At 35.8% G+C, this 20,566-nt stretch overlaps 3 protein-coding genes across 9 annotated transcripts in view; 1 reads left to right on the top strand and 2 right to left on the bottom strand.

The window, feature by feature from the left end:
- znf365 (zinc finger protein 365) overlaps nt 1–5,698 on the bottom strand; it is a 33,352-nt gene extending 27,654 nt beyond the window's left edge. For 2 of the 3 annotated variants that reach the window (XR_007925835.1, XM_051867357.1), the window contains exons 1-5: nt 5,557–5,698; nt 5,395–5,460; nt 2,700–3,421; nt 1,594–1,765; nt 238–284 (exon numbers count right to left, since the gene is read on the bottom strand). Coding sequence is in view for 2 of the 3 variants with exons in the window: in XM_051867357.1 (XP_051723317.1) it covers nt 238–284; nt 1,594–1,765; nt 2,700–3,409 (929 nt within the window). In the remaining variant the exon portion in view is untranslated. Of the gene's footprint in view, nt 1–237; nt 285–1,593; nt 1,766–2,699; nt 3,422–5,394; nt 5,461–5,518 lie in introns of all 3 variants that reach the window. The other variant, XM_051867358.1, reaches the window with a different exon arrangement.
- The window catches only part of rtkn2 (rhotekin 2), a 22,476-nt gene extending 9,381 nt beyond the window's left edge, over nt 1–13,095 (top strand). The window contains exons 1-13 of one of the 4 annotated variants that reach the window (XM_051867350.1): nt 6,144–6,365; nt 6,450–6,554; nt 7,443–7,630; nt 7,754–7,806; nt 7,926–7,979; nt 8,638–8,755; nt 8,895–9,095; nt 9,242–9,336; nt 9,414–9,520; nt 9,631–9,762; nt 10,920–11,085; nt 11,166–11,273; nt 11,418–13,095. In XM_051867350.1, coding sequence (XP_051723310.1) covers nt 6,234–6,365; nt 6,450–6,554; nt 7,443–7,630; nt 7,754–7,806; nt 7,926–7,979; nt 8,638–8,755; nt 8,895–9,095; nt 9,242–9,336; nt 9,414–9,520; nt 9,631–9,762; nt 10,920–11,085; nt 11,166–11,273; nt 11,418–12,001 — 2,043 coding nt within the window. In that variant the 5' untranslated portion in view covers nt 6,144–6,233 and the 3' untranslated portion in view covers nt 12,002–13,095. Of the gene's footprint in view, nt 1–5,576; nt 5,724–6,143; nt 6,366–6,449; nt 6,555–7,442; nt 7,631–7,753; nt 7,807–7,925; nt 7,980–8,637; nt 8,756–8,894; nt 9,096–9,241; nt 9,337–9,413; nt 9,521–9,630; nt 9,763–10,919; nt 11,086–11,165; nt 11,274–11,417 lie in introns of those variants that run through there. The other 3 variants (XM_051867352.1, XM_051867351.1, XM_051867353.1) reach the window with 3 other exon arrangements.
- cfap99 (cilia and flagella associated protein 99) lies at nt 13,015–20,566 on the bottom strand. 2 transcript variants are annotated; one of them, XM_051867354.1, is made up of 15 exons: nt 19,993–20,566; nt 19,755–19,899; nt 19,545–19,639; nt 19,260–19,372; nt 18,621–18,798; nt 17,859–17,939; nt 17,691–17,759; nt 17,495–17,581; nt 17,266–17,354; nt 15,901–16,105; nt 15,671–15,812; nt 15,435–15,586; nt 14,913–15,118; nt 13,681–13,867; nt 13,015–13,579 (listed from the first exon to the last, which is right to left on the bottom strand). In XM_051867354.1, exons 1-15 carry the CDS (start codon nt 20,098–20,100, stop codon nt 13,457–13,459), a joined length of 1,980 nt encoding a protein of 659 aa, XP_051723314.1. In that variant the 5' UTR covers nt 20,101–20,566; the 3' UTR covers nt 13,015–13,456. The 2 variants fall into 2 exon arrangements, with proteins under 2 accessions (XP_051723314.1, XP_051723315.1); XM_051867355.1 differs by having other exon boundaries at nt 13,015–13,576.

Raw genomic sequence — 20,566 nt, 5'->3', positions numbered from 1 at the left:
CTTAATTAACTGGTTCAAGTCAAAAGTATTATTTAATATTGCTAAATCAACCTAAGTACATTAATTTATATTAATTTAGAGTTAAATCAAGTAAAAAAACAGCTTTTTAAGGTAACAATTGCATTCACCACTTTTTACAATGAAGCTTAAATGGTTAAAAGTTAAATGCTTGTATGAATTACTCATTACTGGATTAATGTGACTTTAATCCTAAAAGTAAAACCAATCATGCAATACCTGCTTTGTGTTATTCTATGTGGACCGAGCTCTGATGGCAGAGGCACCTGAAATAATGACAAATTAGAGAAATGAAGAGAATGACATATTTCTGAAATAGAAGTTCATTATTGCAATCCTGAAGTAGGTCATGTCAGGTGATTCATTATCGATGGGAATATCCTTTTTTATACCAGTACAGTACAACAGGGTCAATGACTTGATGCTCTTTGACATTTAAAATCGCATCAAAAATGCAATTCGTATAAAAATGCATAGAAAAATACGAAAAATCTGTCATTTTTGGAGAGCTTTAAGTAAAAAAAATAGTGGTATAACGGTCTGAAGAATTTAAAGTCCCCCTGTAGTCAATAATTGTGTCCCTTATAACTCATCTTTGATCACCAAAATGACATATTTAAATGTTTTTTACTGTGAAAAAAATTTCTTCATGCCTTAAAATAGCTTAAATGTAACTCTACACCCTTGCCTCATTGAGTATACGCGGATCAATGAATATGCAAATTAGCCCCGCCTCCACTCGCTCACGCAGCTCAGGGATCCACTCGGTCAACTTAATGAGGTAAACGGTACACAATGGTATGGCTCTTTCCAACATCGGACACATAACGATAATTAATATGATTAGCCTTTTGCTTGACTATGTTATCAAACAGATAATAAAGTGTTGATAATGTCACAAACCATGTTCCCGTTCACCATGTCAGAGTCAGACAGCTGTCTTCTAATAATCAGTATCCTTACAAATGCTTTTAACAACTCAGTGGAGAAAGGCATATAGCTCATCATAACATTGTAATATACATCATACACCCGCCATATTGCTAAATCTACATGATTTTTCATATTAACAGAAAAATATACCGGGATAACCTGGCTTCTCTCGAGACTCTCTTGAAACTGTCTTTTTTTTTACTGCAGTTTTAAAGAAAAAATACTCAGCAATGGTGCTGACATATGAATGTGCACATGGTTTGTCTTAAAGCATGTTAAAAACACCACATAGACATATGAACAACATTAAAAACTTGATTTTCACCACAGGGGGTCTTTAAAAAACAAATGGTTTCATTATTAAAACATTGTAATTCTTGAAATATTGGCATAGTCTTTTATTATAATTTCTTTTAAAAAAGCCATGAAGCAATTTAGTTTAAAAATATTATTTAAAATGTCAGTCAAATCACAGTGTCATATAACTAACACGAAAACAATAAAAACAGAGGGCAAACTGTGTGGAAAGTACATTTCTGTGTGGAAATGTACTTTCAAAAATATGTTTAAAAACCTTTTTTTTTTTTTTATAATTTTGAGTCGTGAGATATACAGTGTTTGATGCAAATTTTGGTAACATACAGAGTGAGCCGTGCAGTAATGCCTGTGGGGGGCGCTCTGATAATATTCCAGTAGTCTCTCGGCCAGGGAAATCCGCCGCAAGAGGCTCTCAATGAACCGTCGCAAACGAACCTTCCCACACATCTCATGCTGTGCCGCTGCTTCCAGAAACTTCTGGATGGTAACAACTTCCCTGCAATACAGTAAAAGGTAGTTACTGAAGAAGAGCCCTTTTACTGAAGAAAAAAGCCCTTTTGTGTGTAAAAAATAAGCCACAGAGTTGAGCACTTTCTCCATTTCATTATCATTTACTCCCCCTCATGTCGTTCCAACACTGTATAACTTTATTTTATTCATGGAACACAAAAGAAGAATGTTCAGTAAAAGGTTTTCCAAAAAAGGCCATCAAGTAACATTGTATGGAAAAGACAAGAGCAGGACATTCGGACATTCTGCTAAACATCTCCTTTTGTGTTCCACGGAGGAAAGAAAATCACTTCGTTTTGAAACTCATGAGGACAAGTAATTGTGCACTGTTCCTTTACGAAGGGGTCATCCGAAACCCATACTGATAAACCACAAATCTGGTGATGTATTCACAAAGCTTAAATAAATATTTAAAGGGACAATTCACTCAAAAATGAAAATTCTGTCATCAATTACACACTCTCATGTCATTCCAAACCCGTAAGACTTTCATTAATCTTCAAAACACAAATGAAGATATTTTTAAAGAAATCTGAGAGATTTCTGTCCCTCCATTGAAAATCTATACACCTATTCAATCTGAGAGTTCAAAACATTCATAAAGAGATCGTAAAATAAAGCCATATGAATCAAGTGGTTTAATGCAAGTCTTCTGAAGAGACACGATCGCTTTATATGATGAACAGATTTAATTTAGGCTTTTATTCACATATAAAAATTGATCAGTGAACATACATAGAGCACTCAAATATGGTAAACAGAAGCTCAACCGTACTTGCTTGATGCGGGAGAACAAAACTTATCGGATATTGTGGAAGCTCAAACAAACTTTGCGCATACATAACCTTCCATTTACCAAATTTGAGTGCTTTATGTATGATCTCTGTGTATGTATGTAACTCTTTAAATCTTTCACTCACTGTTCTCTCTGCTCCAACTCGTGCTCCGAGATGCTGAGCTGCTGCCTCAGTGTGGCGATCACCATAACAGCGGTGTCTACCTGTCTGCTGAGCGCTCGCTCTCGCTCCAGCACTTCCTGTTTCTCCTGGGCCAGGTGATGCGAGTGAGCGCGCTCACACAGGATAGCCGTGTCCGTCTGCGCCAGCTCTGAACTCAGCCGCAGCAGACGCCGTTCCATGCTGCTATTGGCTGTCCTCATCATCCCCTCCAGCCTCTTCTCCACTGACGCCACTGGAGCCGAGAGGGGTCCAGCACCAGCTGATGCGTCCCCAACGCTGAGGCTCCTCTCGGGGGCCGTGAGCTTTTGATTAGCGGGCTGCTGGGATGGAGCTTGGTCAGCGGCGAATATGTGTTTGTGTTCTCCTCTTGTAGTTGAGTTAGTATTGGTGCCGGCATCACGTACTTTATGCATGTCGGAATTGGAGATTTTGCAGCCTTCCATACGGTCCGTGTTACAGAAATCCCTTGTGGATAGGAGGCTGATGTCATGTTTAGTGTGGAACGGGTGGCTGTATTCAAGGTGAGCTCTGAGAGAAGAAAGACTGTGGAAACGTTCGTGCTCTCCGCATCGCGGGCAACGGAAAGGAAGTTGAGGAGGGGCCCCGGCTCCACACGCCTGACCGTTCTTCACAAACAGCGCTGTGTTGCGTGTGCACACTTTCTGCTGCATGACACAGATAACCTGTCAACAGAAAATTTAACAAATTTGGCACCCCAGTTCTTAGATAAAAAAAATACCTTATAGCAGAAATTCCAAACCAGGGTTTGCAGGCCAGAGTTTGCCTGTGATGACCACTGATTTGGCCCACCATATCACAACAGTGGGGAAAATAGATGTCATTGAAAATAGGGGAATAGGGGAAAATACCTGTCATTGAAGCATACCTTCATTTCTAAAGTATCTTTTTGTTTTAATCATGTCAACTTTAATATAACATAGTTGGATATAATGCAACATTTACTTTCATCCCAAGGCACTCAAGTTTGATTTTTGGTCCTTTGTAGTAAAAAGTTTGTTCACCTCTGCCTTATAGAATAGAAAAGCCTATAGAAAGAACAACCATAAACAGGATTCTACCTTAGTAACAGACAAGTATATCAGGCAGGCTGATTAATCTGTCTATTATTTGGTATATTTGTCAATACACATTATTTGCATGATATAATACAAATATTTGTAGCAATTTCTGAGTAGTGTTTAAAAAAAAAAATGTTTTGTCAATGCACATTATTTGAATATAATACAAATATTTGTAATGATTTTTACATATTATGTAAAAATTGTCTTGTCAATGGGCGTTATTTGCATAAATGCAAATATTTGTAGTGCTTTTATTGATCATTTGTAAAATAAATGGTCTTGTCAATGTACATATCCCACATGAAAAAATACTATAGTAATTTATAGTAAATTCTAGTATTTTTGAACCATACTATAGTAAATTGTAGTATACTGTATATATTATAGCATTTACAACACATTGTTAATGAATGCTACAGCATACTGTAGTATTAACTATAGTGAACTGATAAACTGTAATAAATACTGTAGTGTATTGTAGTATAATATACCCTATAGTACAGTTTTGGGTAAAGTAATTTGTTTATATTTCTATAGTTGTTATATTACCACAGCAGCTATAGAATTATCACAACAAATTAATTCAAGTACTTTACTATAGTATGGATCAAAAACACTATAGTAATTACTATAAATTACTATATTTTTCATGTGGGATTATTTGCAAAAATGCAAATATTTGCAGAGTTTTTGAGTAATTAAAAAGATGTAATATGTAAAAAAGTGCAAATATCTGTTTTCAGGACTGGTATTTTTCATGTCAGGATGGTGAAGTAACTAGCTAGTCAGCATACATTAGCTCCTGCTGGTAGATGTTGCATGAATCTGAATGTAAAAAAAGATATAATTTAGAACAGCAGCTATCAATTTATAATTAAGTAGGTCTTATGTTTTATTCTGCTTTCACGTATTTGTCAGCTCTGTTGGGACATATTGTCACAAAACGTCAGCAAGCATTAAATGAACTGTATCTTTTTTTTCCTGGGCAATACTTGTGGAAATGTTCGACAGATTTTTTGTAGCCCAGATATTAAAGTATGTGCTTATACAGAAATTGGCTTTTAAAATACAGCTAAGATGGGAAATATTCAATGGAGCAAACGTGTGACAACTTGCCCCGGACAGTATCTGGATTATATCGGCCACCCTGAGCTCTCTGTAGATATCGGCATGGGCTATTGAAAAATCAATATCGGTCGACACCTAGTCAGCAGCATCCCCGCTGTCTAAATGGTCATTTTTACTGGAGCAAGCTTTTCTCAAAGCCTTACATAGACAGAATGCATGACTGTATCATTAAAATACAAGTAAGACAGTATGCTGATGGTGACAGAGAAAACTGACAAACGACTTGTCACGACTAGGTTGCGTGCTGGATATTCATTCAGAATACAAGACAATTTCCATCCACTATTTTAGTATGTTCTCTCTTAATTTCAGCATATCCATGGTTTAAATAGGTTAATGTAAAGCTTTGGCAAATCAAATGCATGCACATCGGTGGTGAGATCAAATGCATTTGCAAATGTTTTACTTATATGCTTTTAATGACCCACAATTTTTTCTATACTTACATAAAACTGCCACAGCGATATTTATGCAAATCTTCTTATGCAAGCAGGCGATCTACTGGCCAGAGTCTGAAATCAGACAGGTAGTCAGCTGACATTTTCTATAACACCAAGCATGCGATCATACCTTAATAAACGAGCTCCAATGGGATTGTGTTTTGTAACCTTTAATCAAACTGTTGATCCTTCAGATTATCTGTTGGTTGATATTTCAGTCCGAACCCCACTGGTAACCCTCTCTGATTGAGATACAGTAAAACGATATCTAGGTGTATGAAGTCATCTGGGTACTAACGACGTTGTCAAGAATGAGCGTGACAGCAGCGACAGAGGTGACATTGATTTCTTTTCATATGATGCTGAATGCAGTTTTCGTGTGCAAAATGGTTATAAAATGTCATCGCATTATGTGTAAAATTACAATCGATCTAAAAAGATCCAGCAGCCACTGACTGAAAAGATTCGGTCAGAACATTCAGGATTCATTAGAATGCAGTGCGGCAGACCGTCAGTTTAATCTATTTAAAGACAGACGGGGGAGATGAGCACAAAATCACAGCGTTAACACAACTCGCTGTATAATAATTAACATAAACTAGTTTGAAATGTACTATATTTACATATTAGTATGATTTTCATAAAATTTATTAACAAATTCGACTTATTTAAGCACACATATTTAGTTTTTTCGATATCCCAACCCTTCTCAGTTTAAAAATGGTATCTCCCAACTGTTGTATAGGCAACGGTGAGCTTTGAAAGAAGCTGATTGGTCGATTTGCGGTTGTGTAATCCGTTGGTTTGTTGTGCGGAGAGGGGCTTGTCTTGAGGATCAGGCCAGTATGGATCCACCGCGGGATATTCAACATTTTAAACGAAATATTGCCACTCGATCCACGGTATCGTCGTGTTCCTCTCTCGCCATGGAAATCAAGAGAAAGAAAATAAGAGAAAGCATGTTTTTTCAAAATGAGGTGAGTCTGTTTAAATTCGCGTTATGGTTTTTCGTGTCTGTAATGTGATTCGAGACTAACCGGCACATTCAATACTTTTCTCAGGCCAAAAACAGACATATGAAGCGATGCACAAGTGTGCATGAAACACAGCAGATAATAGAAGGCATGAATTTGTTGTACATAAGACAGACTTCTAAGAAACTAAAGGTAGTCTGGGAAGAGAGTGATCATGTTTCATTCATATTCTATCAATATACCATTTTATGTGTTGGAAACATCTGAAACATCATCACACACCTCCTAAAAATAGTATTGCTTTTTTAGAAAGTGTCAATGTTTAGATGTTTTTGTCCGACTAGTCTTCACCACCCACTTGCGGTATCCGATTCTTGGGCGAATCGTTTCATGTGAATCGGATCTTTTTAGTAAATCTGTTAAACTGGTTCTCAAAACAAATCTGAGCGAATTGTTCACGAATCGTACTGAATTATTGCGAGTCTCATTAGTCATGAGCCAAGAACTAATAATTGAGCTGATAGTTAAATAATGAAATGACTATTAATAAACTAAACAACATAGTTAAAACAAGTGTGTGCCTCCATATGCTTTATTTGAGCGTTTAGTACGCCAGTGTCCAGGTGATTACGAATGGACAAAAGAATTATTGAATCTATTTTTTAAAAGAACCGATTCGCCGAAAATGACTCGGACTTCCATTACTTCCACTCACTTTCATCAAACCTATGTACCATTGTCGGTTCAAAGAGACCTGCTTTCCCTCTTATGATAATAATGGCTTAAAGTAGGACGAGCTCTTCTTCTCTTCAAGCTGTTTTTTTTAATATTACTTCATTGCATCATTCCCATTCATTGGTGTCCAGACCATTGGTGCCCAATGCTCATATCTCATCTCTCCATAAATCAGCATGCACCTGCATCAGGAATTATTGTGTAGAATAGACTTTGTTGTAGAGTCATTCTCTTTCACAACATTATTCCTCTTGTCTGAATTTTGTTTTTACCCAGAACTGTTTTGAGAGCATTTGTCCATAAAGCTACTTTATTTCCACTGATGGATTTCATCCCTTCCAATAGGACTGTGATATTCAAGAGAAGTTGGAGTTTGAGATGCGAATGAGAGCCGGAGCTTACAAGCTTCTGATTGCCAGCACTAAAAAAGAGCAGGTGTTGGATGCTTCCAGGAGTCTGTTAACCTGTAATGCCAGAATTAAAGCCTACATGAGTGAAGCACAGAGGAGGAAAGAGCAGCAGGACATCAGAAGGTTAGCAGCAGGTGTATTGCTGGGTGTATTTAGTGGAAAATTATTTTATTTTGAATGTAAATTATCAAACATGCATATAAATAATAAATGGTCATTAATTAATTTTATTTATTTTAATTTTAGGTCCTCAGTCTCTCTGGATCAAATCCCTTGTAAAGGAAAGGTAGCCATATCTGGTAAGGAATCAACTTTTTCTTTCTTTCTTTCTTTTTTTTTTTTTTTTTGGTTATATTTGTTATTAATATCTATTTTTTGTTTTTTTTTGGTTCATGCTTTTTTTCATTTACTTATCCAGGCCTGCGAATTCCATTGTTTTGGAAAGATTCAGAACACTTTAACAGCAAAGGAAGTGAGTGACAATGTAAAAACTATTATATTGTAACTATTATAATTATTTATTATTAAAAAAAAAAAAATCTGTCACACTAAATTTTGAAAGTTCAGCTTAGGTCAAGATTATTTTTTTAAAGAAATTAATACATTTATTCAGCAGCAACTATATATATATATATATATATATATATATATATATATATATATAAATTAGTAAATAAATATATTTATAATGGAAAAACGATTTCTACTTCATATAAATGCTGTTCTGTTGAACTTCCTATTTATTAAAGAATCTTGAGAAAATGCCAAAAAATATTAAGCTGCACAACTGTTTTCAAAATTGATGATAAATGTTTCTTGAGCAGTAAATCAGCATATTAGAGTGATCTCTGAAGGATCATGTGACACTGAAGATGAGCAATGATGCTGAAAATGCAGCTTTTATATTTTTAATATATTAAAAATAAAATGGAAATAAGTTTGTAATTGTAAAATTTCACAATATTACTGTTTTTACTGTTATTTTAAGTAAACACACCCTTGGTGAGCATAAGAGACTTCTTTAACAACCACAAACTTTTGAACAGTAGTGTGTATAATATATGTATGTTTTAAAAAAATATCTTCATATAGTCATTTTATCTGATGTCATGTGTATCTGAACCCAACAGATGCACAGCGGGTGGCAGTCTTTTGTTTGATAAAGATTGGTTCAGAGATTTTTGACACAGAAATGGTGATTGCAGACCCCTCAATGACCGATATTTGCTTTGAAGGTGTCAAAATTTTGTAAGTTCTCAGCTTTTCCTATTTCACTGCAAATTTACAGTAATTTGAAAACTATATTAAAATATGATTGTTTAGAAGAAAGGGAAATGCCTGACTGCAGTCTGTACAGTTCTGAGCTCAATTTCAATCTTTTGAACAGCTCTGACGCGAAGCCAGACTTTGAACTGACGTTTGAGCTGTATAGCTGTGGACTGGAGGAGGAAACAACCTTTGTCAATACTCCCAAAAAACTGGCCAGGAAGCTGCGCTCCTCTTTTGGCAGATCTTCAGGCAGGAAACTCTGCCCTCTTCTGGATGGAGGAGACCCAGACACTTTCCTCCAGTCCAACCCAATACCATTGTATGCAAGGATGGATATAATGTCTATTACCTTAACAATTAAATTGTAGTACCAGAGAATTGCATGTTAAAAAAAAAAATAATAATAATCTTTGTGTGTGTGTGTGTGTGTGTGTGTGTGTGTGTGTGTGTGTGTGTGTGTGTTAGAGGTGCACGGTACTCATTGTTGGCTTACACCACACTGGGCTTGGAACAGGCAGAGGGATCTTTTCAATCTCATTCTCTTATAATCCTGCAAAATGGTAAGTGCAAACAAGCTGCATTTTAATAATTGACTAGCATAGTGTTTCTGATTGATCTTCTGCCATTGGTCTGTCAGTGGAGGCTTCGTCATGGCTGCCGCTGTATGGAAACCTGTGCTGTCAGCTGGTGGCACAACCTGACTGCATGACACAAGACATGATGAGCAGTTACCTGAGCCAACAAGTAAGACATCAACTGGTCTTTTTCTAGGAGAAAATACATACCATAAGGATTGATATCAGCATTTGTAAATGAAATTTGTAAAATCAGCATTTTGCTTATTGTCCGTTTAGCTAAGCATTGAGGGTTTGCAACGCCGCTGTAAGCTATATTGTGTGCTGAAGGCTGGACAGATTTCATGCTATTACTCTCCTGAAGAGATTCAAGCAAAAGTGGAGCCCAGCCTCATTATTCCCATAAACCAGGTAAGAAACATTTCTAAAATGGCAATTTTGTTTTCTTAATCTCAGAATGCAAAACTTTGTTTTTTAGGAAGGAATGTGTAAGATCAAGTGTGTTTTGAAGTCACCACAACATACAAATTCTTGGTTTTGTGCATGATTGTATATTTTTTTCCAAAAGAAAAAGAGACTAAAAGTGTTCTGAAAATGGATTGAAATATAGGCTTTTATTCGCATATAAACATTGATCAGCGAACATAAGAAGAGACGTTAAAGTGCTGTGTAACATGAGAATGAACCTCACTGGTTCTCGCATGCTTGAGCTTCCATTTACCATATCAGATGTGTGTGTTGATGAATGTTTTTATGTGAATAAAAGCCTAAATTCAATCTGTCCATCATATAAAGAGGTTTGGACTAAACCGCTCAATTCATTTGGATTAGTTATACAATCTCTTAAAGTGATAGTTCACCCAAAAATGAAAATTCAGACAGTCATCATTTACTCACCCTCAAGCTGTTCCAAACCTGTATGAATTTCTTTCTTCTTTTGAACACAAAAGAAGATATTTTGAAGAATATGGGTAACAGAACAGTTGATGGACCTAATTGACTTCCATATTTTTTTTTTTTTTTTTTTATGGAAGTCAATGAGGTCCATCAACTGTTTGGTTACAGACATTATTCAAAACTTCTTTTGTGTTCAACAGAAGAAAAATTTATACAGGTTTGGAACAACTTGAGGGTGAGTAAATGATGACAGAATTTTCGTTTTTGGGTAAATATCCCTTTTATGATCTTTTTGAAGCGACATTCATTTTATGTGCTATTTTGGCCATGCAAATTGAAAATAACTCTTAAAAATAATATACTACATGTGAATTGATATCACAACTTTGTGTTTTGTGCTTTTTACATCTACCAGTGTTAAATTATGGGATATTATATAAAATTTCCAACATCAGCCAAAAATGGTTATATAATAATCGGCTCTATGGCCACACTGCTATATGCAGCCTTCCTAATCTAATAAGCTTATAGTTAACACAGTAATTTAATTGCGGTCAATGCTAAAGGTTACAGCAATAATAGCAAATAACTGACAAAGCTTTACCATCTGGGATACATTGAAGAACCATCATAAAATATATAATACAGAGTTTGTGTGTTTGTTTATGCAGGAGACCTGTATTCGTGTGGTAGAAAAAGACCACCAGAGGACTGGCTCTAAACTCAACCTGATAAACCCGGGAAATGGAGACTCCGTCAGTCATGTGTTCATTACTGAAACTCCTGAAATCTTGCAGGAGTGGCTGGACGCCCTCTGGCAGCACATTTATGACCAGAGTGAGTTCAAATAACGTCTGTCAGAAATAATTTTACTACAGTTTGTATGTGTTAACAATTATTATGAACTTATTCTTTAGGTCAGTGGCAACATGCATGTGACAAGCTCATGGACATTGAGGTTTTGTCACCACAGAAACCCCCGCTCTTTCTGACAAAGCAAGCTGACTCTGTTTATAATGATCTGAGTGAGTAATCAAGGGCATTAAATGTATCAGTTATAATATAAGAGTGACTTGTACTGCTTTGGTTAGACTGAATTTAGAGGAAACAGTTTAGTCCAACTTCCTGTTATTTCTGTGTTCATTGTTTGCTTAATGTATTATTTTCAGGCATCGGGTCCCCTGGGAAATTTGAGAGCTTGACTGACATAATTCACAATAAGATTGAGGAAACGGATGGGCGCTTTCTCATTGGTCATGAGGAGGACACGGAGCCGCCTCATTGGGCAGCACTGTTTGAAGGATCCCGGCCAATGGTAGTAGAAAAAACGGTTCTGTCACCAGGTAAAGAAAGCAATCAGTCTATTACCAGTCCCGTCACGGGCAGCAAAAAGAAGAGGAGAGCTCCTCCACCCCCTCCAGATAAATTACCATTCACCAGCGTCTTATCCAATCAGGAGAAAGAGAACTGTAAGGGGGCGAGGCCTCGGACAGGGCGACCCTCGCTGGATGCTAAATTCTCTGCCATCATTCAGCAGTTGCAGAAGAGCCACGCATCCACACGAAAAAACGCACCCCTTGGACAGATCGAGCCCTGTCAGCACACTTGTGTCCCGCAAAAAAGAGATGACGAGTCAGATATGCCAGAAAACCCTGGGAAAGAATACAGTCAGGTCCCTCAGCCACCTGTGCCGGCCCCCAGGAACAAATTGAGGATGTCATTCAGAGAGAAGATGAACCCAAAAGCCTGGTGAATTAATGAGGCGTGAGACATCTCTTTGATTTAATGATCTGTTATGGAAAGATGAAACGGCCTTGGACTCATACAGAGAGAAACTCCCCTTCACCCATTTATTGATCCATATCAAGGGTCAGGAGAATGTGGATGAGAATGCTGGGAGTGAATGTGAATGTATATAGTGTTCTAGCTTGAACAAACAACTATAATCAGACACAACTTTTCGTAGTATTTTAATCGCATTTTAAATAACTTAAGTCCTGTGGTTGATAACTTTCATTTTCAAGATGGCCCAATTCATTGCAACTCTTTATCTAGTGTAGGTTGTGTAGCTATCATGTCTATTAATATTAGTTGTCTGTAATAACCACTCATGATGTAACGACTACAACTAAGCACTTTAAGATTTTGGTCCACTGCGGCTGAATCATTTCAGTTAAACAGTAATTTTTTCTTTCACATCACAGAATAATGTCATAATACAATAAGAATTTTTGTCTGTGGTATGAAAAATGCATGTTTTCTGCTTTAAGAATCAGTAGTTGAAGATGCCGTAGGAACTAGATTTTTGGACTGAATGATTTTATACAGTTAAACATTAATACTTTTAAATTACTAACATTTAACATTTTTCATGTTAGACACTAAGGGTTTAATCTTCATACTGTTGTATTGAATCAAGTACTTTAAATGGTTTAAATGTGTTTTATAAGGTCTGAGCACTATATGACGCTGTATGTAGGGTACAGTGTGTATGAAAATGTCTTGTTAGGGTAAATTTGTGATTTTGTTTAATATCTTTGTTTCATTTTATGTACACATCTGAATGTTTAAGTAGCTCACACATAGTCCAACAGCACTTAGTGGAATACTAAGTGTTGTTGTAGATTACTTTTCGAGATGGTTCATGTTGTTATGGTACTTTTTGTACAATACATTTTCTTTTGATAGAAACTGTTCTTTTTCAGGGGTTTTTTTCTTTCTTTCTTAGAGTAATTCACTTTTCATCAAACACTTTTTCTCTGGGCATTAATGTAACAGGAAAATATATTTGCAGTAATTCTTCTAAATGAAATGGAACAACTTCATTAAAAAGTTGTACTAAACTGATTTATTCTGATGTCCTTATTCAGTATGTGTGCCTGTGCAATACAGAGAAGGCCCTTTGTTACTGTAGTGTTTTGATTAGAAATATCTCAGTATGGAAATCATCATGCAGTCATTCTGTTGAATTTCCACACCCAAAACATTGTTCACTTAACCGTAAAAGTGCTTTTTCATAACATCATCCCAAATTCTTTAACACCAGCCCAACCTGTGTTATCTAAAAACCAACTTAAAATATAGATAGTAATGATACTTGGTATAAAGCTATGTATTTTTATACAATGCCTAGATATATTTTTACAATATCAATTGCTTCTAGTCTTTTTTTTTTTTTTTTTTTTTGTTTGTTATTAGTCATGAGGTATCAGAAAACTCGCCTGTGGTTCTGACCAGCACTATTTTTTTTTGATTGCTGCAAGGCCCCATGAATTTGTTGTTCCAAATTGCGTTCCAACTCCTGCCAGTGCTGTTCCTCAAGAACCTGCTGCTTGTATCATTTAATGGAGAAAAGTAACACAATAATAAACATCTGTTCTGTTATTGTGGCAAAATTTGTGACATCTGCATTGTATTCTAGTCTCTTCTCACCTTTTTGCTGAAGGAGGTCTTCACTGTGAGTGGAAGCACCTGTTCATTTTTCTTCATGCTGTTTTTTTCAGTCCTTTTCTTCTGTCTTTCCTGTTGTTTCTGCTCCAGGGTCTTCTGTAGGGCCAGCACTCTCTCATCTCTCCTGACAGCTTCCCGCAGTTCGCTTCTCATTCTTTTCTCTTCTTGACTGAAAACGGAAATCATTCAGCACTTCTTTTCCACTTATTAAACTCATCATAATATATAAGAAGTAATAATAATAATCATTAATATGTATAATTACTGTGGGGGTCTAAATGTCTGAGACCACTAGAGAAAAAAACTCACATTTTTCTAATTTAATTAAAATATTTTCTTTATAAGTTATATTAGCAGTATGACAGCTGAAAAGTTAGAGTAAAAGATTAACATGAATTTGAGAATTTCTTTGTATCTGATTTGTTCCCTTTTTTGCTTTAATGACAGCAGCACTCAGGCTGGCATGACCTCTGTATGTTTGTGCAAAACCTGAAAGGACCTAATACAGAGCCTTGTGGCACACCATAGTTTACCATTGTAAGATCAGGGGCCGGTCTTACAAGTTAGTTATCACTTTTTTTTTTCCTGTAAGACTGTTCATAACTGTTTTAAGTCAGTTACATAAAAAAGTAGATTGGTCTAATTTGATACTAAAAAGTAAGACTGATTACCCCTTGACTAACCGCTAGTTGATCATACTTGTACTTAAGGCATGATTGCTAACATAATGTCTTAACATAATGGCTATGTTTATGCAACTTGCCCCAGATGTCTATTCCTTCATAATGATCTAAGAGAGAGGATTTGAATGAGGCTAGTGCCTGTCCACAAATGCGAACCCAATTCTTAAGCCTGTCCAGAAGAATATGATGAGTGTTAAAGGCAGCACTTTGAGTCAAGTGGAGAAATACAAGCACAGTCAGATAACATAAGTAGGTCATTTGTAAATCTGACAAGTACTATGATAGGAAGTCTTCATGAATTTCAATTAAAGCAGTCTGACCTTTTGTACAAATGTCACAAATTTACTTATTTAATTAGTGACCTAGAAATATTGCAAAATCTTCAATATTTCTGATCTATCTCATCTGTCTTCTTTTAATTTTTTTTACAGGCTTAAATAGAAAAAACAAACATTTTTAATGTCTGAATTTTTCTTTTAGACCTGACTGTAGGTTGATGCAGGGACAGGTGTGATTGGACCGGTATGTTACCTGCGTGAAGCAGCATGTTCTGCAAGACTTCTGCGTAGAGCGATATTGTCCAGCTGTTCTAGTAGTAGCTGCTCTTTGAGTTGTTTCTCCTGAAAGATGCGCTGTCTTCTGTCCTCCAGCTCACATTGTTCTGTCTCTCTCAGGAGCGCCAAACGCTCCCGCAGCTCCGCCAGAGACATCTCACACAGCAAATCATGACCTGCAGTCTGAGTAATATAACAAAACAATGGTTAGATCATGATGATGCATACATTGTTTTTCATCCCCATAGATGGCTATACAACTGCTCAGCTTTAGTAAAATCAAGGTCAATGTCAATTCATTCATTGTAATAACATAGATTTAGCACAATTTACTGTATATTTGTCTATAAAAGTACTATCATTTTGGAACATAAATCTTAAGATCTAAAAATTTTCAAGATCATGAAACATAAATTGTGTCAATCAAGTGTGTCAAAACTTCTGACTGGTATATCATTATATAATTTTATTCTATTTTTGATAAAGATAAAACACTAACCTCAGTGTCATCCACAAAGTTTTGTCTGACCAGAGAGACTGAATCAAAAGCACGAATCTGACGAATGAGCTCCATCTTCCTGCTTAGCTCGGCCTGAGCTTCCTCCAGAGCCTGGCTGAGGAGTTCCCTGCTCTGCTCTGAGACTTCCTTAACTGCTCGGAGAAAAACAGTGTTTTATTGTCATTTCATGCCTTGTGAAAATAGTATGCAATACATATCATTCACAATCTTTGTACCTATCCGTTGTTTGATTTCTTGTAGCTTATCTTTGGCGGCTTTAGAGTTCTTGTGACCATCGGCCACTTGTTGCACAAGCTCTCTCATTTCCTTCTCCTCCTTCATACGTTTCTCTGCATACTTTCGCATAAGCTGTGCAGTCTGAACCAATCACACATTACATCATCATAAACATAATACAGACTGAGTCATGTATTGCTGTAAACACTGATGTTTGTTATGAGATCACCTCCTCTTTAGTCTGCTGAGCTTTATGGTGGTTACGCTCCAAGACGCGTCCTCGTGCAAGAACCGCCTCTTCATGGCTGATCCGTCCCTCCAGTCTTCGGCGCTCCAGTTCAGCTAGCTCCTCCTGTAGATCCTTCTCTTTCATCTCCTTCTGCCACTGCAGAAATGCAGACGGCTCGCTTGCACCCTGTGACAATCGCTCGAATCTGAACACCAAAATACATATACGCCAGAACACTGATGTAAGTGAATAAGCATGAATGTTGTGGAAAACATCTCAATGACTCTTATGATTGACCTTCAAGGTTAGTTTACCCAAAATTCTCATCTATCTCTATCTATTTTCTGAGTCACCATAAAAGAACCACAAATGTAGTCCACACAACTCAAGAACCAATGCCATTTGCCCCTATTGATGTCAGAGTGTTGTCTGTTTTTATGCACCATATTTAAATATATGCAAATGAGATTTGAGAGATTTTCTAATTTCAATTTGTTCCTAGCTCAAAACTCTTGATAGTTTCAACAGACTTGGCATGGGTCAAACTATATTTATATTTATTATCCCATCAACCAGAACATTTATCTCCCATTCATATATACATACAATTTGGTCCAAATATTTGAGACCAGACATTGGAAATATTTTAATTAAAAGTTATATGAGCAGCATACCAATAGGTGAAAATATATATTGATAAAAAAAAAATAACATGAATTTGAGAATTTATTTGTATTCAGTTTGTTCCCCTTTCTGTTTCAATGACAGCAGCACTCAAGCTGGCATGAACTCTATAAGTTTGTGCAATTTTTTTTTAAAAGTGCAAAGGACCTAATACAGAGCCTTGCGGTACACCATAGTTTACTATTGTAAGGTCTGATGTCTGTTACCTTAACCAAACAAAGTGATCTGAGAAGGAGGATTTGAACCAGCACAGAAGCTGTTTTGTACAAATGATTCAATGCCACTAACAGAAATAGTGCAAAATTTTATGTCATACAGACAGTTTATGGTGTTTTATGTCATACATACAGTTTATGGTGCTTTCTCATTTTTTAAATTAAACAACATTCATTGACATTCACTGTTATTATATGGAAAAGAGCAGCATGAATGTCCCCTGTGTTTCATGGACAAAATTTTTGGAAATATGTAAGTAAATGGTGAGTAAATGATGACAGAATTGATATTTTTTGGAGAATTATTTCTTTAATACGCTATTAGTTACTTTTCAAAACTTTGGAATAATGATTAATAATTAGTCCAATAATTAGGTATAATTACTCCAAATAATTTGGAATTCATCTGTGTAATTGCACAAAGAAAAATAACAAAATCTGACATTGAGGAGTTATGTGACTCTACCTTTGTAACGCTTCTTCCAGTTGACGATTATATAAAGCTCCTTCTCGCAGTATGGCTGTTGTGTTCAGTCTGACCGGTAAGCTGTTTGTCTGTGCCATTGTAAATAAATATATGTTCACTATTTAACTGCACAAAGATACTCAGTAATAGAAAATAAGTTCAAAAGCACATGGTGCATGTGTCAAGAAACATTTTTTTATCAATGCATTTTCTATCTAGTCAGAATTACCTTTTGGCTGGCAGGGTTTCCAGAAGTATAAAGCTTGTCAAATTTGAGTTCTGCATCACGGCTTTGAAGAATCTGGGATATTACGTTCTATTCATCAGAAAATATAAAAAATGAATAACTTTTGAATTCTGTGATGATGTGGCATTAAAGAAACATAAAACAGCTGATGTATTCAATTGTGCTGTAAAACACTAACTTGAGTTTTCTCAGACTTCTGTGGGTTTGCACATCTGAACTGCTGAGAGTTTGCTTCATTCAGGACTTTCTAATGGAGTAAATGAGGTACATCATGAGGTAAAGTCTGAACACAAAGTAAGCAGTATTAGCAAAATTAAAAGCAGTTTCCCAGTTTGTCTTTGTTTACCAAAGCTTCTTGTCGGTTCCTCTGCTTCATCTCATCCAGAATCTCTGGTTCCTTTGGAGATCTGTGAGTGGTGACTGGTACCTGAGGGAGGCAAATGCCACAATCAACATAATTTTACAATCTGTAGTGAACAATATCATAATGTCAGCTACTGAGAATGCAGTAGTTCTCAGCCTTTTTGACTCAAAGGCCACCCCCTCCCCCATATAGGCTAAAATATTCCTGGTATTTCTGCTGTAATTATGACAAAGCTGCAAATAATTTTGTGATTGCAGATGTTTCATAAGCTGTATGTTTTTCCAATAATGATTTTTTGTTATTAGTTATTGACTTAATAGTTATTGTTTGTGTTTTTAGCATTTTAATTTAGATTAGAGTCAGATTATTTATAGATTATTTTAATATATTAATAATCATCTTTTTAATTTAAACACTCAAAGTGATCCTGTGACCCCCTTGGAAATTTTCTGTGGCCCCCTATTGGTCCTGGCCTGGCTAAGAACCACTGTCATAATGTATTGGTCTGATATCTGTGTCATTGCTGAAAATAAAGACACAGTTTATCTCTGAATGTTTGTAGTATTAAAAAGTCTTCAAAAAAAAGTACAAAAAAATCTTTTGACCTTTTACCAAACAACAAATCATGCAATAATTAAATGATGATTAAATGAAAGGAGTTGATGTGTTCAAAAATAGATTTAAAAAAATGCTGACTCATAAAGCACATACTCCATTATTTCAAGTATTTATTTTGATACTTGCCTGCTTGAACTTGTCCTGCTGTGGAATGACTTCAGGAGCAGGGAGTGGTCGAGCTTTGGGCTTGGTCAGATCAAATTCCCTGGGTTCTGTGTTTTTCCTGGGAGATTTTTTTGGCAGACTTCCTCTGCCCATTTTTTTGGCAAGCTGATCCAGCAGCGCCTCAATCTCATTGCACCATCTATAAAGGAGAATAAAGACATCACTGCACAATGCTTGCTAACAACCATCAATAAATAACATAACTAAAAGTGCAAAACCTGTCTTGTTTATATACTGTACAGTATTAGTTACATGTTCTAGCATCAGGAAAGCCTGTGCCACACCTCCTCAAGTCTCCAGCAATGGTGGATAGTATTCATACTCTCATTAATAATTGAATGATTTCTAAAGACATCCACCTAATTAATATACCCAATTCAATTGATGACTTACAAACACTTTTCACAATTCAGTAATGGGATACATATTTATTTTGTGATAGTGTGAATTAATTTTCAAAGCATTTATATTCCTAAATGCAACAGCATCCTTTGGTTTCATCAGCTAAAGGTATCAAGTGTGCATATGCATCGTAATGTAAAATAACGTGATATACAGCACTAATAAACACTCTTTCCTTTTTTATTATTATCATTTTACCTCAGCAATGGTGTGATCCAGTTATTATCTACGACAGCAGCATCATAGATGTGACTCCATTCCCTTTGGATATGTGTTGTGAGGTTGTTGACGTTAAAGAAAAAACTCAGGAACTGAGGTACCGGACAGGACATTTGCCCCATAACAGAGACAGAAAGCAAAGGATGAGGAAATGTATAATACAACGTTGGAATACTTTAGTTATGATTCAGTTCCACTGTAATATAAATGTTTAATAGGTAAAAATATCATTTTTAAATCTGATTATGTATATGCTTTGCTTACTTTGTGCATTTTTGAGATGTCTAGAGACTTGATAATTCTACTGAAATGCTCCAGGCCAAGATCATCAAGATGGAACATGGCAAGATAACAGACAACTGATAAAACCAAACAAGACCAAAAAAGATGTGTTATCTTTCTGAATGTCTGACATTAAGTAATATTACCAGTAATATATTATATTTGTACACTACATCAACAAATTACACTTACCAATGAACAGGTTTCGGTCCACTCTTAATAAAAATTTTCCATTGTGAATGTAAAAGATGTTGACTACAACATCCAAAAGCTTTTTGTGCATGATACATCCATACAAAGTATCAATAATAAACTTCTGGTCAGCAGAGGAAAAATTCTAAAAGACAGAAGCCATGAGAAGAATATGATGATTTGTCTCTAATGAAAATACTCAAGGAAAATAGACATATTTTGTGTTTGAAAAGAATACCTTAAGATCCTTGGCAGCATCCTGAGTAAAATTGTCAATGTATTGTTTGTCTTCTTGAAACTCGTCCAGGAGCCTTGTGACTTCGTTTACAAGGTCTTTGTAGTTCATCCTCACTGGATTTCTCAGCCAAACTAAATATACTTTCTGACTGCAGTTCGATAATGTAGATAATTTTTCACTTAGCTTATCTGATTCAGATTATTGGAGCACTTTAATAAAAATGGATTAGTATAGGGAAAAAATACTATCTTGAACCATATGAATAGGTTTAGATTTACGATAATATCCTATAAAAAACATCTATCCAGCAACGACAGTGTTTTGTTGTTGCCTGGAAACAGCGAGGCGGTCCGACTTTTCCTGAGAGGACGTCAGTAGCCTATTACTATTCATTATCCCGTGCTATTCCCTTTGTTCTCTTTTGTCCAAAATAAATAAACATTTAGTGGAAAAATATAATATTGATAAAATTAATTTAAAACGCATTTTGGAACCTTAAAGTGCTTTACAAAAAAAAAAAAAAAAAAGTAAAAAATAAAAAAGAATTATGTGAAGACAGTATGACAAATTTATT

This window comes from Ctenopharyngodon idella, chromosome 17 (genome assembly GCF_019924925.1).
Source record: "Ctenopharyngodon idella isolate HZGC_01 chromosome 17, HZGC01, whole genome shotgun sequence".
NCBI lineage: Eukaryota > Metazoa > Chordata > Actinopteri > Cypriniformes > Xenocyprididae > Ctenopharyngodon > Ctenopharyngodon idella.
This window is presented reverse-complemented; position numbering and strand designations above follow the sequence as displayed.

Excerpts from the sequence above, each read along its gene's own strand:
- cfap99 (XM_051867354.1), bottom strand. The coding sequence starts at position 20,100 with ATGAACTACAAAGACCTTGTAAACGAAGTCACAAGGCTCCTGGACGAG. Across the intron at positions 17,760-17,858 it reads GGAACCGACAAGAAGCTTTG|AAAGTCCTGAATGAAGCAAA; the intron begins GTAAACAAAGAC and ends TTACTCCATTAG. Across the intron at positions 17,355-17,494 it reads GAAACCCTGCCAGCCAAAAG|ACAAACAGCTTACCGGTCAG; the intron begins GTAATTCTGACT and ends ACAATGGCACAG.